Raw genomic sequence first — 17,522 nt, forward strand, 5'->3', positions numbered from 1 at the left:
CACTTTAGCAATAAGAAATGAGATAAAATGATCAGTTTTAAAATGTAAACCTTGAGCTGCAAACTTTCTCTAAGCAATGTAAACCATCAGCTGGAATGAAAAGCACTGTTAATGCCTTTTAACCGTCACGCTGCACCTCAGTGCTGCTCAGCCTTTTTAGCTGTGCAGTCAATCACCCAGTCTCATTGTCACAGCCCACACAGAACCTGCAGCGCCATCTGGGAGTCCTGCCAAAGGGAATGTCCATCCGCAGGGGTGACTTGTGAGAGAATGTGTGAATGGTTGTGTATGAGGCCACGTTGCCTACCGAGACAATCAAATCCACAGTGACAGCAAGTGGGCAAAACAAAACAGCATTCTTCCCTCACAATTCAGCTACTTTCAGGCTGTCAAAGAGTCAAAAGGGAGGGATTCCAGACAAAGAAAAACTCAGCAGGGTGTGGGAGCTGGACGGAAAAAATAAGCCGATTTCATTCGTTAAAGAAATATGCTGCACACCTGGAAAACTAAAAGCCATTGGCCTGAACCTATGCACTAATTATTCTGGTTCTAAACAAAAGCCCAAATTGATTCCAAAACCAATTTAACATGGAGAAAATTGGGGGAAAGGAGGTCTTATATGAATCAAACGTGATCCCCATCTGTCATGTTGTGTTGAGGGCTGCAGCTACCGTCACTGCAATCATAATGTACAAAGTGAACCTTTCAGTGTGATGTTTAATGAAGACGTCTTGGCTGACAGAGCTGCACTGGGCAGCGATTCAGAGCCTCGCACATTCACGCTCTTCATTTTATAGGACTGGCAAAGTCACAAAGCACACCCCAAGGCCCACATGCTCACAGAAAGCGGCACTGGAGTCAAAATACGCTCTCAATATAACTTTAACTGTGGAAAAATGGTCAAGATATGTGAAATTCCAGGCAATAGAATCAAACGGACGAACCGTTCTCTTCTTTCATTAAAATAATCACCAATTCATTCAACATGGAGTTAATTTAGAGGGATTCTGCTGAGTGCCTTTCTACAGTCAGGGGAATGCTCAGCGCCACAGAACGCAACCACAGCTGAGTCATGTCCTGACTCACCCAAACTACCATCAGGCAGATCGTTCTTCTTCCCCAGGTCTGACATTATGCAGGTCAGTATAGCAATCATTCCTCTGAAAAGGAGAGAAGTGAGAGAGACTCATTCTGAGAACAAATGTTCTGAACATCCAGGTGTAGACACTTTGCTTACTTGTATACTAGAGCCCTTAGTCTGCTTTCATCTGTGTCAAAGATTTATCAGGGTTGATGAAGTTCTCTAAAAACCATTGATTTTGAGAACTAGGTTTGAGAAATCTTAGGAATTGACATTGCCATCAGTTTGTGAATCATACACAATCATAACTGAAAATTTCAACCTAGCATAAATAAGTTAATACTTCAGATACACTAAAGGTGTATTCATGCCTGGTGGTTCAGTAGACTGTTCAACTGGGAAACAAAATTGAAACATATGTTACATTTTCACTTTCACACTGCACTTTGTCAAACAAACAAAACCCCTATGAGCAACCTGTTCTCACCCACCCTTGTCTGTGGTGGCGCTACACTAAGAACCATTAAAGAAAATGACACAAAAACCTCTGAAGACACCGAGCGTAATTTCCTTCTTCACAAAATGTAATGGAGAGGCATCAGATTTTAGCAGTTTTAGGATTTCTCTTTTGTCTTTGGCAAGAGATTACAAGCCATTTCTCCTGTTGGAACTAGACTGTTTTGTGTTTGTTTTGATCATATTTACTCAGAATGCCCCATGCTATAGTTCGCTTCCTGCTTTTGGAGCCATCTCCAGTCCTCTTGACATTCATACATTTTATATGAATGCATTCCACTTTAATTGAACAAAGAGCTGTGTTTGTAATCAGACCAGAGTTCCCATTTTTGATCCGATTACACATTCACACTTCCCAAACAAAACAAACATTTTGGCAAATGAGTTCAAATAAAATGGACTAAACGGCTGGTGTGAACAGACCCTAAAACTGCAATTGCAGAGACTTGCTTAACAGAGCTGGGTGAAGAAACGTTTGAGATGTTTTAATTAAGTTTAACATATTAAAAATAAACACTGAAATTCCTCTGAACTTACCAGGAAATCGACATCCTGAAGCGAAGCATACAAGTCTCTATCAACTTACACAATATTTACATCCACAAATGATCCTTAAAGATTGAGCTATGAAAAGACGGTGGAAATAAAGTAAATTTTTGGTTTAATTACTAAGTCTACTAATTTTTGACTAAGCGGTGGCATAACTATAGAGATTTGTACATCATCAGAAAGAAAGGCAGCAGTTTTCTTTAACTGCACAACGTCAAAGTAAAAACATCAGTTTCGTTTAATGTTTGGGATCCTATGAGTCAAAATATATCATGTTAACCCTACAAATCTGACAGGAGTCGTCGCTCAAGTGGTCTTACAGCTAAAGCTGTGAAAATGTAATCTTCTTGAAAAAAAGATTAGTTTTTATAACCTCCAAACTCTAAGCTTTTAAACCACAATTGAGGAAATCCAAAGGATAATGACAGATTCCTAGACATGGATTAAACCTACAAGTCCAAGAAAATACTTTTTTTTTCTATTCAAGACAGATTGTATTGACTCATCAATGTAATCCGCCTATGCTGACAAAGAATAGTGGTGTCTTCACATGTGGTTAACCTGGTTCTGATCTATGCTTATATTTTGACCAGTTTCTTTACTTAAGGGCGTATATGATTTCTAATACTTTTATGATTATAACTTTGCCCAGGCTTCAGGATCATCGTAGTTACGTTCATAGGCTTTAGGGACCTAAGCAGATGCTCTACTGTTTTGGACTCAGATCCGATCACACTCTGCAGTTGGTTCATCTGAACGTGATCTCTTCAGTCGGACAGAATACAGGTATGGAGAAGAGGTAAAAATTAGAAAAAACTTTTTACAAGTTATAGCAGTCTGGAAGCAGCAGCATGGAGACCTAACAAACTGGGAGACTATGGGAGGATTTAAAAGAGCTGTGATTAAAACTCTGTCAGCCTCTAACTCACCTCAAAAATCAATAACAGCTTCTGATGAAAAATGTAATTCAAATAACTAAAATCCCCACAACAGTGGTTCAGGTGTGTCACAGGTGTGTCCAAATGCATCCTAATAACATCTGGAGTAACCAATTTTTACATTGGCGAGACATGCAGAAGTTATGTAACCTCTCAGCAGTAGTTGTGGTACCGAGTCATCAAAAGCCATGTTGGGTTTGAAGACAAGAAAACTCACAAGGTTACATCTGATTTTGCAGCTTTTTTTCTCTGCATCTATTGCAAAAAACATCATATTTGACTGAGCAAAGCTGAACTATCAACATATTCAGGTGGAAGAATGAAGCATTTTACATAAAATACAATGTGGCATCGTCCAAGAACGAGAGAAATGCATTTCCTCTTGTGACTCTCAAGTACCTTATTGTTGCTTTTAATTGCCACTCTTTGAAAAACAAAGTGGCTCCTCATTTGATTGATTTTCTGCTCTACTATTGTTAAAGCCGACTTAAAGTATTACTGCACACTAACATAAATTTGTCATCGCTTTCTGAAGATAAATGTAATATCAGTATTAAATAGCTTAAAAGATTAAAAAATTTACTTATGTGCTACAGCAATCAAGAATTACCCAGAAATTACTTGTCATGATGAAATAAAACATCAGCAAACACCCCTAATTATAGCCAAATGGTCCAAAAGGCACTTTTTACAAAATGCTTGTATCTGCTCTTCTTTAAATGGCTGAGACGATGAAACAAATCAATTGGCCGCAATCAATGTCCACTGTCAATTCTGAGCGCCATCCCTAAGCAAACCAAAGCCTCTAGTCAACTGGAAATAAATTATGTCAAGCAGATGACTTGGTTCAAGAAAGATTTAGTAGAAAACTTAACATTCAACTTTGCACATTCAACTGTGCAAATGCATGCCAAAACATATTGCAGTAAATATCAGATAATCTTCCAGTTATATGAGATTCAAAAGACTGTAATGGGACTAGTCTCATGGAATAATTCATGTAAAATCATTAAAATGTGATATTATACAATATATAATACTTGTCCTCTTTATAATCTTTCCTATTAATAACTTACCAGGGTGTAAACACTCTAAAAGCAGCACACATACCTCCTCGCAACCAAATATTTCCATCACCACCCCCAAGCTTTTCCAGAGCCAGACGAGGTGAGCATTCCTGGATAGCTATCCAATACCGTTAAAGGAATCTGAAATTTCATCCTGTCCTTTCCAACACTTCGCTCCTGTTCTGCTCAAACATAAACGTGCATTAGTCTGGATGCAAGTAGAGATGACCAACAAGCTGTCCAGTACAGAATCGGATTAGATTCTGCAAACCACTCTCTCTCTAGTTGCTAGCTTTTCAGTAACAGGGCAGCAAAAATGGGTTTTCTGGCACAAAGAAAAGCTTAAAATTTGAAAACTATTCAATTAAATCTGCTATAAACATAATTTCCCCCCTTAGAAGTATGCATTTCTCCTTCGGCACTTCCGCAAAAACATTTTTCTCCTTTGTTTTTGCACGTGTCCATTGGCTAGGCTAACCTCTGCCCGAGCTTTAAGCGTTTTGCAGCGTTTTTCTTTCAGGACTGACCGATCTTTAGCTTCACCAATCTTCCCATCAATTTTGACCAGCCATCCTGCATGTGTAGCAGAAAACCATCCAGACAGTACAGTGCTTCAACTGCAGTGCGTCACAGTGAGTACGGTGTGCCTAGGGTGACACGCAGGATGAGATTTTCACCACAAGCGGCACTACATGTATGCCACGTCACCCCACTGTTGTTTCCCAAATTTTCAGACAAAACATAAAACGTTTGTATCAGCTACAATCAAGGCGGTAGGTCAGGCTTTTTAAAGATCAGAAAACTTCAACTCCTAGTTCTCCTGTTAACAGATCCCTGACCTGAGGCAGTGATCTCTACATTTCCTCCAGGAACACCAGCTTCATGTTTCCTGTCAAAGTTGTTCTTTGGTCTTCTGTTTGTTTACTGATGTTCTCCAACAAACTTCTGAACACTTCCAGGAAAAGCTACCTTTATTCTGACAGGTGGACTCTACTGAGCAACCACCAGCTGGGTAAAGGAAGCTGGCTGCATTGAATTTAAACAACTTACAAATTAATCCATCACTTCTCTTATAATTTAAAAAAACGTGTTGGTCTGTCGTATAAAATCCCAGCGAAACAGATTGACGTTTGTCGCAGCAACATGTGAACACTTTTTCCAAGTCATTGAACATTCACCAACATGGGTCTAGTAGTACTTGAATCCAAAAAGTGATGACTGTTGTGGGATGTGATTGGCTTATGTTGCCAGTCCTCCATCAATCATACAGGATTTTAAAAAAAGGACACCCACGTCACTGAGAAGCCAGGAGGATCAAATTTAGATTTTAAAGCTCCCACAATAACAAATCCTAAAACAAACATGTCTACTTCTTCAAAAAAAAGTCTGTCTTTTGTTTACTTTCAAAGTAAACACAAGTAATTTGAGGTTGCATACCATTGAAAAGATCACAACAGTGGCTCTTGCTTCGGCAAATGATGGTCAGTTTTCACGATTGCTGTTGACCGCAGCCATTCTTTGCTTTCATGAATAAACTCACAGCTCCTCTTGCTGTGGTCTTAAGAGTTTAAAAGCTGGACAACCATTACATGAATGAGTTATGAGTGCCCACCCGAACACGTAGGCAGAAATGCTCCACACACACTGCTTGTGGTGTGGCGAAACGATTGCTGAGTCATCGCTGCAGCCGCACCAGCACTGCCGTTTCTCCTCATCTCCCCAAACAGAGCTGATGCTTCACACTGGGAGAGTTTTTCCCCCCTTTTGTTTCTGAAACGCAGCCCTAATCTCCTGCCCATTTTCCACAGCAGTGGCCCACATGAAAGCAAAGGAGTCGCGTTCATTTTAACCCTAATAAGATGGCATCGACTCAAAATGCTAAGACAGACATGAAGCCCGATTTGAGCAGAAATGTCAACCTATTTGGTGTATCAAAAGTTGCTTTGAACAAACAAAGATTTACAGAAGAGCTGCATTAAGAAAAATCTCCAACAAGTGCAAAATCAATTCCTTCCACATATGTCCTGAGAATAAAACACTAGTTGAGAATGTGCCAACTCTTTCACAGATTTAAGCCAAGATCATTCATCACTTCGGACGCCTGTGCCCTTTACAGGCAAATAAAAATCTACACAGCTGCAAATCACATTACTTTACATTCTGATACAACAGATCTACATAAAGACACGCCAACATTTGAAAGCAGTGCGCTCCATCAGCAAAAATAAAAAATTCAAAATCTGCTAACTTCAATGGATTAATTCCCCCTATTCTCAACCTGAAAGAGGAAAAATGTTGTATGCCATCTGACCTGCCTATCAGATCAGTTCTTTAAAACTCAGGTGCTTGCAAACCGACAAATGTTTGATAAAACACAAGTAGACTTAGTAGAGGCGGATGTGAGCAAGACAGACAAATCTGGAAGTTAAACCCTTGATGTCTGCAGACAGACAATGGTTTTAGGTATCACTGATGGCAGTGAAGTCGACCAATCTGAAATGTAAATGAAACAGAAATATCAAGTTTATTGTCTGAACAAGACAGCCAGCAGTGGCTGATTCAGATCATAAGAAAAGCACGCTGAAAGGTGAAACTGCCTTTTATCTCTGTGGCAGCTGCCAGCAGGCATTTGACCTGTTAATGCATCACATTACTTCTAAAGATGTGTGAATTCAAAAAGGGCCTTGAAAGCAAAAAAAAAGGCTGTTGGTGTCAATATTTCAAAGTTACAAAGGATATTTAGTTTCTAAGATGGTAATTATTGTATTTTCAAGCTTAATTCTTTCCTGAAAATGTTAACTCAGATTTGCAAAGTAAATCAGGATTCTTTTAAAACATCTATTTTGTAATAAGTTGTAGCAAAGTGGGAATTGCATGAATACTAGCGAGCAGTTTACTGTAGAACCATCCACAAAGAGAAGCCTTTTCTTAAATAATAATACAAATAATTGTTTCCAAGAAATGGAATCAGTGTGATATGATACACTTAAATATCCCCCCTGAGGCACAATAAAGGTTATTTCTATTTCTAATTCTATGAAAGCAAGATTACGCTGCTACTTTAAAATAACAAAATCAAAATTTTTAATGAGAAGGAGGAAGAAGTGCAAGTTTGAATGACATTCAAGAAAACTCATTTCAACTCTTGCACTGAACAATTGTTTTGGTGGAGGCAGCGGTACATGACTTGGAGGTAACTGGTGATAATATAAAGAAACATGTATAATAATATTTAGTTAAAATCACTTTTTTCTGTGATTTCAATCAAGTTTCTCATGCAAAAGTCTTAGTATAATTTCAAGAAAGAAAGAGAGAAAATCTACATCTAAGTCCTTAATATTGATGAAAAAATATTAGTTCCATTGACAGATTATTTCACTTATAGCATGAACATTTTTCTCATGTCATGAATGAAATAATTTGGCCATGGAACTAGGATGTTTTCATCAATATTATTGACCTAAAACAGGCTCCATTATCTTGCTGAAAAGTTACTTATAAACATTGTTTTGTCTCATTTCAAGTGTACTAAGATATTTGCACTAGAAACTAGACCGAATACTTGGTAAGATTTTGTGATTTTGTAGTCTAGTACAATAAAATTAGCAAACTAGTCACTGGGTTTTAACATAAAATTTGGTTATCTTGGTCAGTTTGGTAGCATTTTAGTCATGACGAAAATACATTTTCTTCAACTCCCACCACTATTGTCCTCATTTACATACAAGAGCAAAAACAAAACATAGAAGAAAACATATAAGGGAAGCTCTTAAGCATTAAGGAACATGTAAAATAATGTTAAAGCATATTAGGAAAAAGAAAAGACAGAAAGTCTATGAATTGCAACACTTAAGGGTTTTGGAATTTTGTTTAAATCCCAAAATCTAGAAAGCAGTTGCTGCAAAAGAAGCCCAGAATCAAATCGCACAGGTGGACATTAACTCATGTCAAAGCGGTTTTATTGTATTAACATAAGAGTGAGGATTACTACCAACAATGTGACTTGTTTGCCTTTGACTAGGCTAAAGAATTTGGCAGGGCCTCTTGCACTCACTCACTAGGCAATGTTTAAAAATCACAGCTGGAAATGGGGTTTAGAGGGGGCGGGCCAAAAGTTCTCGCAGCAAAAATAAAAGATAAAAAAAGCCATTCAAATGCTTCTACTAAATTAAACCTCCGACTTTTCCTTAAAAATGTGAAAACCCACATCAGTTAAATGGAAACAAGGTATGTACCCCTCTGAATTTTTATTCCTCAAGTAAATTAACAGTCATAATCCTGAACTAACAGTAAAGTTTTATGCTTTTCCATGTTCCGCCCTGCTTTTATTTCCTTACGTTTCTGTGCCAGACATCATTCTTGGCTTCTTGAAAGCAGATAGCATCTGGAGCAGAAAAGAGGCCGTTTAGATTATTTGTGTTCAGCAGTGCTGGGGAATCTTTTACACTTTAAATGAAGATAAGGCGCTCAACCAAGAGTCCCTTTGGCCGGCTGACAAACAAAAGGAGGAGTGATAATAAGATTCTGGGCCTGAGGTGTCGACTGCAGGGTGAATATTTGTTTCACGAGGAGGGGCTGACCAAGCGTGTCTGTCCCGACTTCCAGCGAAACAGAGAGCAGAGTCCTGGTTTGTTTCGTAATAAAAACCTGCCTTTTATTTGAAGAAAGGTCAACCTCAAGTCAGAGTCATCAGCACCAGCCGTATGATTACGAGCAGCTGACAAGAAGAGCGCTGGCTTCCTTAGGAAAGACCGAGTTGATATGGAAAGTGGTTATGGAGCATTAAAAAATGATTTACCTCACCCCACTCCCCTGCTTTGTGTGTGTGATGTTGAGACGGTGTTGTAAGTGTCACCAGATGGCCACAAAAGCATAAGTGTGTGTGTTCTGCAGTGCATTCCAGCCTGTGTTACACAGACAGCCTGACCCATGCTGTGCAGACAAGTCATCCAAGTCCACCGCATACACTCACTCTCACGTGCAGCTCGCCTTTAAAGCCTCCGTTTGCAATAACAGTCCATCTTGATTGCGTTACATGCCCAGGCAGGGTGCTGCAAGCCCACAAAACCAACTGTACTTTAGCTTAACATCTGCACTTCATCCTTTTATAGCAGTCACTCCTCAGGTCTGGGAATCAGTCACAGTTCAAAGCTCTGGCCACCTGAGCTTGGCCACGACTTAAGAACATCTGACCTTTGTTGAATCAGAAAACTGAGCGGGGACAGTCCCACCCAGCATGCCACACCGGGGGAAAACCAACAAAACCATGACAGCAAATAAGAGGGGAGGCTTGTAAGGCGGAGCCTCTGGTTGTGAGTGTGAGCAAAAAAAGAAAAAAAAAAAAAAGAGGAGGATGAGGGGGTTTCGAGGTTAGAAGGTGGAGAATAGGAAGCGGAGGGGGAGGTGCCGAGTTTGGATTTAAAATTTCAAGCAAACACTATTTATACCTCAAATGACAAAAATGAGTTTCTTACATACATTTATACAGAAGATGTTATCTGAGTAAGTTACTCACTGTTACCTTTCTACTTTGAACACCAAATATAAATATCAATATTAGGCATTCATATTTTTTATGCTGCAACAACATAAAACAATGGCATATATGGCATATAAAGCTACTAGGGCTAGAAGGATTAATTGTGTTGAATCAATTATTGAAGTAATCATCAACTAATTTAGTAACTAATTAATCTGGAGCAAACTCAAAAAAAGTCAAATGCTGAAAGAACATCTTAGATCAGTAATTAAATCACATATATCACAAAATATACATTTTGCATTTAGGAATAAAATTTGCATTTGTCTGTAAATATGTTCTACCCAAAATTCCTCAAGTAGAATAGTTTTAGCTTCATGATACAAATTCTGCAAAAAAAAGACTTTTTAAATTTCCTTTTATATTAAATTATAAATTGATTAACCCGAAAAATAATAATGAGGTCAGCCTTATACTGTACTGATGCTAAGTCAAGCAGAAAGGCTTGAGCTTTTCACATGTTGATGCCAGAAGTATTTTTTCTCTGCAGATGCGTCCTTTGCTACAAATGATCAAGTGCTCATTAAAGAACGCTGTTATTACATTTTAGTTAAAAATATTATTTATAACTGCAAAAATCTGCAGAATGTGCCATTTTTTTATCTGATTAATCGATAACTAAAATAATTATTAGTTGCAGCCCTAAAAGCTCCAGCAGAAAAGTGATGCTTTCATGTGAATATTCATGTTCTTACTTCTTAAAAGCTTCTGCAGGGTTCCTCTCACACTCCCCAGGCTGCAAAGTGCTCTGCACAGCCGGGTCGCGGACCTTCTCCTCGTAACCCGGCACCAGCCCGCCTCGGCATATCTGGGCCACCAGACCCCGGATGAATCCACCGACACACAGTGTGTCCGAGTCATCGGCCCGGCAGAAGTGGAAAGCCAGGCTCTGCTTGTGCAGGCTGCGGTACGTTCCCTGGGCTGATGTGGGCCACAGCAGCTCCGTGCACAGTGCAGTCTTCCCACTCCCAGGTCCTCCCACCAGTAACACCCCCCAGGAGCTACCGGACTTGGCCGATCCGGTCGTGATACTGCCGGGGACGGGCATGCCCCCACCGGGAACAGGCAGGGGCTGCTTGCTGTGAGTGCTGCTCACTCCGCTCAGGTTGTTGGTTTTCTCCTGCAGACAGTGCTGGATCTTGTGGAAGACCCACTCTCGGCAGTAAAAGCGTTTTCCCTGCAGCAAACTGGTTTGGGCCATTTTGAACTGATGCTGCTGTTCCACCTCTTCCTCCTGCTCATATGGGTCCCTTTATTTTCCCCCATGCATTTTTAAATTCAACAGAAGCCGGCTGCAAATCTGAACATCCATTTCTCAGCTGTAAATGTTCCCCAACAATCCCGATGTTGGTGCAACTTAGAGTGGAAGTGGAAGAGAATAAAGGAGCTTTTCTTCAGATGGCTACTGTGTGTTACAGAGAATCTAGGTCAAAATAAAAAAAAAAAACAAGACTGACATTGGGACTCAAACTGTAGATTTTCCACCAACTTTTTCCACAGCTTTCCCACCGGTTGAACTGAGCGCTCCTTGTTATTGTCCACGTGTTGTCTTAGCATGGCGCTGGGCCGGGAAGGGCAGGGCACCCGACTCTTGAGAGGCAAAGCCAAGCCAGCACCACTTGATATGATTAGCCATGGGGGTTCCTCATATATTTCCACTGATGCATTTCAGACGCTGCTGACCAGAAACACGTTTCCATTACATTAACATGGATGAGGCTGCCAGTGCAAAGTCACTCTCTCCAATAACATGTTGAATCCCTGGAATAAAGGGGAAAGAGTATCCAGATTAAACCCAAAGTGCAACCTTGCTGCATCTAAAATTCACAAGTAGACATGAGCTGGTTGCAAGTATCAAGGTATACCAATGCTTTTTACAGTTACAGTTCTAAAATAGCTAAAAATGTTGTCATAAAGTCTCTATGCTTTAAAATCATTTATAACAAGATGCCAAAGAAACTAATTAGTTCTTGCAGCTGTATGGAGCATAGAATGATAAATATGTCTGCCACAGTAAGCAATAAATTGCAAAATAAGTTAAGACAATAACAATAATTTCCTTTTGCATTATTGTTTATTTATCTTATGTCTCTTTTCTTCCTTCCCAAATACTGGACAAGTGTATTGGTCTCAACTAGCCCCTTTTCTTACAAGGTGTAAACAAGATAACGGTACCACCTATCATTTCTATTAAGGTTCATCCTTTTTGGAAACTACATCTGACAAGCTACACGTGCCATGTCTGTTTAGGCTCAACTAACCTGCTCTGATTTGCTTATTATACTCTACTCGCAGCACAACAGTAAAACAGTATTACACTCTTGTCAGTAGGCACTAAGAAACAAAACCTTTTTTGGTCTACAAAGCAGATAATATAATTATAATCCTAATATATTATTTTTTGTGGATAAAATCATTAGGCTGTTTATTTCAAGGTTCTTATACTTCATTTTAATACTCAGACATTACATAGAAAAACACAAATAGGATAATTATCCCTCTAAAAACACATGAAAACTACAGCAGATTATTTCCAGCCTGCATATAAACGTGGGCTCCTCTTACAGCTACATAAGGTAGGCAAGCTGGTTTTTCTATGCTTTCATCCTACACAACCCACATCACTGCCTGCCTGCCTTGCAACTAAATTCTTGGCAGGGTTTTTCTTTTTTTGTCCAGTTTCTCCAGTCTCTCCACTGATCCTGTCTTCCTTCCTATGTGGCTTTAAATCCCAAACAGTCCACATCCGTCCTGAACTGTGAGAGGGGGGGAAAGTCCCCATTTTCCTGCACGTACAGAGTGAAAGTGGAGGGTACTTCAGCATTAAAATGTTTTTTTAAGGCAATACTCAGTAACAGTGGATCAGAAATTGATTTATTTCTGACTAGTATCAGTTTAGCTGCACGCTACAGGAACATCAACACACACACACTGCCTTGCAGGTTACTTTGTAAGGTTGCCAGATAACTAGACTCTCATACATTTCCACCTTTCTGCTTCTGTGGGGCGCTGAAAGCCTCCTACAAACAATACATCCCGTAATAAATGCTCAGGATTTCACGGGTCAGCTTTTTTAACGAGAAACAAGCTCTGTATACCATTTATTTTAGCAAAGCGGCACGAATTCATACCAGTAACTGAGAAGGCTGCAGAAGTCTTTTGTATGGCCAGAGAAACCTCACCCTGTTTTTTAAAGAGAGATTTTTACCTATGGGGGCTTTTAAAAACCCAAGAATAGATTTGCCAACAACTGAATGCATTTAGGGCGACATATAAATGTTAAATGTAGCTTAGCTTGTCAATGCATTCAACAGTGACTGTTCCTTCAACTCCAACTGAACCAATTGTGGAGCGTTTCGCTATTTTTCGGCTCAGTTTACCGTCTGTAACAAACCACAAACGGGTTTCCTCTCACCTTTCTCACAATATCCTCTCTCTATTTTTGGGGTGTGTAGCTTCCTCCGTAGAATTCCTGTAATTCCGCGTTCAAACCAAACGTTGAAATAAACAATTACCCTTTTCTTCCCGTCGCTGGTGTTCAGCATCAGGGTATCACTCGGGTTCTTTCTTTGAATCGGTCTTTTCTGTCGGCGGTCGACTCCTCCTGCTGCCCAACACAGCTCCACAGCAAGCTGACTGATTCTCCGCCTCCGACCACTCCACATAAATTCAGTGCGCGCACACGCCAACTCTCTCCCGCAAAGACCCATGGGATTTGAAGTGTTATCTTCCTTCACCAGTGCAGGAAGACTGGAGTAGTAGTGGAGTTTATGCAGGGCTAAAAACAATTTAAAAAAATAACTGGATAACTTGAAAAGCATTAGCAAACGGGAGTACAGTATCTATCTATCTATCTATCTATCTATCTATCTATCTATCTATCTATCTATCTATCTAATAAAAATGTTTTCACTCAAAATATACATCTAAAAAGTTGAGTTGCACAAATCTGAAATGTTATATTAACAATAATATTATTAATAACAATAATAGGAACAGTACAATTTTTTTTATTTGATAAAACTTTATGTGATCCTATTTCAAGATAAATATTACAGTATAAAATAGTTTGTATTTACTTATTTGCCATCTTTTTAACAATCAAATCAGTTTTTTATCTCTGGAGTCATGGAACAATTAAGTATTTTACCTCACAGAGCCAGACAAAATAGCAATATGTCAACATAAACATTAAGAAACCTTATGCATATAAAGGTTTTTTCTACCAGCTGTTTGTTACTTATATTAGTAAAGCTTGTTATCAAGCAATGACAGTTGAAGAATCAGTACACAACATAAAGTGCAGTGTAAAATATCTTTACTTTGTTTAAAACATTTTAGATTTTGTTATATTCTTTATTGCAAAATATCAATAATAATCCATCCATCCATCCATTTTCTGTTCACCCTTGTCCCTAATGGGGTCGGGAGGGTTGCTGGTGCCCATCTCCAGCTACGTTCCGGGCGAGAGGCGGGGTTCACCCTGGACAGGTCGCCAGTCTGTCGCAGGGCAACACAGAGACATACAGGACAAACAACCATGCACACACACACTCACACCTAGGGAGAATTTAGAGAAACCAATTGACCTGACAGTCATTATCAATAATAATGACTACCCTAATTAATAACACCAACCCTGCAGTCAAGCACAGAGGTGTAAGGATTACTGGACGACTTCCTCATTTCGAGTACCATAAAGTCTGAGATGAAAACTTTCTTCCTTAAGCCAGAACACTGAAAATGGGTCGATGAGGTGCCTCCTGTCTTTGAATTACTTGCTTTAAAGTTTGGCTGTCTGGAGCTTTATGATAGCATATTAACTTATGGGAAACTGGTGGAACACTCAGGCCTTATTGGAAACAAGTCTGGTTTGAATGTGAAGCATAAAATAACTTGATGGGACCCAGAAACTTAAATGAATCATAGCAGCAACATCCAAATGACTTTCAGGTCAAAAGTTAGACAATTGAGTTGTTGTATTTGGATTAAGTTCAAAGAAGCTCCACTCTGATAACTGCAGATCTTCATGTCACACCGTGGTATTCCTAAATACGTCTGAACATGCATGACATGAAACCCGCTTCAGTCTCTTTATTCTTCACTGGTGTCATGTTTCTCCCACCTTAACTTGACCTTTTGCTTACTCCGTTGTTCTCTCTCAGCACAACCTCAGCCTTTTCCCAAAGCAATTCGATGTGTAATGCTGAACCATGAAATTGGGCTCCTACAGGAAATCAGATCTGAAGTGGAACCTGTCTTCAGCACCAGATTGAATTATCTCTGTGAGCACAGTCAGCATCAGCTGGAAACATACCTCCGGTTATTACAACCTACGGCTGCAGCACCTTAAAGTTACATCCCCTGAGAAACTTCTTCAGAGAGTGCTCAACAAGATGTAAGATCAGCAGCTTCGGATTAGATCAAAACACATCAGCCTGAAAAGCCTCTGACAGACACATTCCTGCTACAAGTTTTTTGCAGTATTTATTTGGAATGGGACTCATGTTGCAAAGTTAATTCAGCTGAAGCAGTAGACCACTGTGTTGAAGCATTACCAAATCTCACTTCTATTTAAGAAAGACAGCAAACATATTCATTGCATAAGAGGATTTAACAAAGGTTGTAGGTCATAACAACTAATAAATTGGACATAATGAGAATCCAGAATCTCCTATGGCAACATCTGTGTTGCTTCTGGTGTTGTTTTGTCTATGGGGATTATTTTGACATTGACAGCAAAAAGAAAAAAAAAAGAAATCCTTGCAAATTAATTTAAAAGTAAATTTCCAAAACACACACCAGGCATCTCACCATCAATGATAACATCTGGTGTGTCATCTGTGAGGTTTGATGCACATCACAATTCGTGGCTCAACCATTAAGAGAACCACCTGGGATGGTTTTTATCTCCTTTCAAAACTTGGTTCATTAATTTTTAGTGGTACAATAAAGACATAAGCAGCTGCTGTGATGTAATTTAGATAGAAATGTATCTAGAGATACATCTAAAACAAAAACATCTCCAAACAAAGTCAGAATTCAGTTCAAAGTTGTTTGGTAATCTTTTGACCAAGCAAAGTGTGAAGGGGAAATGTTTTTAAACTCTATCATAAAGGTTTAAACTTCCCCAGATAAACTAGTGCTGACAGCTAAAGAAAATTTAATGTGATTACAAAGATAAACCTCAATGGCGTGATTTTATGTGTTAGCACACTTCCACTAATATGCTAATCTGCTAATAGCCTCGCTATTTTTTTGTTTAATGCTTTTACAAACTTTGAAAACATTTAGCTGTCTTAGCTTCCCTTAAATTAGTTTTACCAGACCATTTCTAGTTGGCTGTTTTATAAAATTTGAGTAGAAGTAGGTTTGCAGTTGGTCTATTATCTTTCCATGTTCAAATGACAGACTACACAGAGCTCTATGAACTGTTTTATAACCTAACTCTGTTTTAACATCCACCCTAACTTGTCTGCTGTTACTTGATTTATGCTGATTGTTCACTTCTTTCTTTCTTTTTTTTTTTTTAAACAAACCTCTGAGGCCATCATGAATTTATATTGATACTAATACTAATCTTTAGATTTTTATTTGGAAAAAAAAACTAAAGCATTTTTCTTCTCTTTCACAATAAAACACTACTTCTGGTTGGTTTATTATATAAAATTCCAACATAACTCACTGAATCCTCCAGCTGAAACAAATTAAAGCATAAAAAGGTTCACAGAATGTGAATACTTTCAAGGAACAATGATGATTGCAAACTGCTGTGGCTTTAATTTGCACATAGTTTCCATTTTTAAATAGCAGCATATGACTCATCGCGGGAGCAACAACAATATAGCAACAATATTAAAAATTAAAGAACAAAACCACTTCAGTAATTGTCTCCAAGATTGGTTGCCTCACAGCAAAAGAACAATAAGCATGTCATAAACAACCCTATGACTTTCAAAGCAGTAGTTAATGATAGTTTGAAACAGTGCTTTAACTATTCTAGCTTCCTGTAGCAACTAGCAATGCAACCATGTCAAAATTACAAGTACGGTACATATATTTCCATAAAGCATTAACAGTTAATGCTTTATATATAAAAAAACCTTCCCACTAAACCGATGCATGAGCTCAATTGTGAAAAGCCTTTTTTTTTTTTAAAGGTTTTATTGACTCTAGTGGCCTTTATTTGACAGTGAATTGACAGGAAAGAGGGTAATGAGAGAAGGGGGAAGACATGTGGAGAAGGTCGCCAGGCTGGAAATCAAACCTGCGACAGCCGCAGGAGGACTAAGGCCTCTATATGTGGGTTGTGCTTAACCTCTGCGCTACCACAACACACCCCTTGTGAAAAACCTTTAAGTAAGAGTAAACAAATTAAAATGAGAAGTGGGGGGAGTTTGACTGATAGTTCTTTGTAGTTATAACCCATCTTACAATTAGCTGGTAAAGCTATGTTGGCAGAGAAAGATGTTCCACAAGATGTCTTTCTACAAGCTGTTTCCAATATTAATCTAACAAAAAACATTTAACAATAAGAAGTTACTTTAGAAAAAAGGACAAATGCAAAACATCAAAATCATGATTGGATTTGTTTGAATTGAATGTTTAGTTTAAAAAAGGACCTCCAGAGACTAAATTGGAGTAAGGGTAGTCACTATAGCAACAAAAGGCCAAAAGAGCTTTAGTTTGTAGTTCAAGATTGATGAAAGGGGGTGAATATTTTTTAACAATACTGTATCTCCAGAAATTCTTAAAGACTTTATAGTTTTCAGCCTGCCCTCCAACATAGCAACATTTTATTGGTTGCATTCAAGAAAAATATTAAAGATATG

The 17,522-nt window shown here is 38.8% G+C and overlaps 1 protein-coding gene across 2 annotated transcripts in view; it reads right to left on the bottom strand.

Annotated features, from left to right (window-relative positions):
- The window catches only part of ankrd50 (ankyrin repeat domain 50), a 36,581-nt gene extending 23,244 nt beyond the window's left edge, over nucleotides 1-13,337 (bottom strand). The window contains exons 1-2 of one of the 2 annotated variants that reach the window (XM_028008624.1): nucleotides 13,206-13,337; nucleotides 10,386-11,451 (exon numbers count right to left, since the gene is read on the bottom strand). In XM_028008624.1, the coding sequence (XP_027864425.1) occupies nucleotides 10,386-10,891 (506 nt within the window). In that variant the 5' untranslated portion in view covers nucleotides 10,892-11,451; nucleotides 13,206-13,337. Of the gene's footprint in view, nucleotides 1-10,385; nucleotides 11,452-13,105 lie in introns of both variants that reach the window. The other variant, XM_028008625.1, reaches the window with a different exon arrangement.
- Nucleotides 13,338-17,522: the final 4,185 nt, after the last annotated feature.

Source organism: Xiphophorus couchianus, chromosome 23 (assembly GCF_001444195.1).
Source record: "Xiphophorus couchianus chromosome 23, X_couchianus-1.0, whole genome shotgun sequence".
NCBI classification, from domain to species: domain Eukaryota; kingdom Metazoa; phylum Chordata; class Actinopteri; order Cyprinodontiformes; family Poeciliidae; genus Xiphophorus; species Xiphophorus couchianus.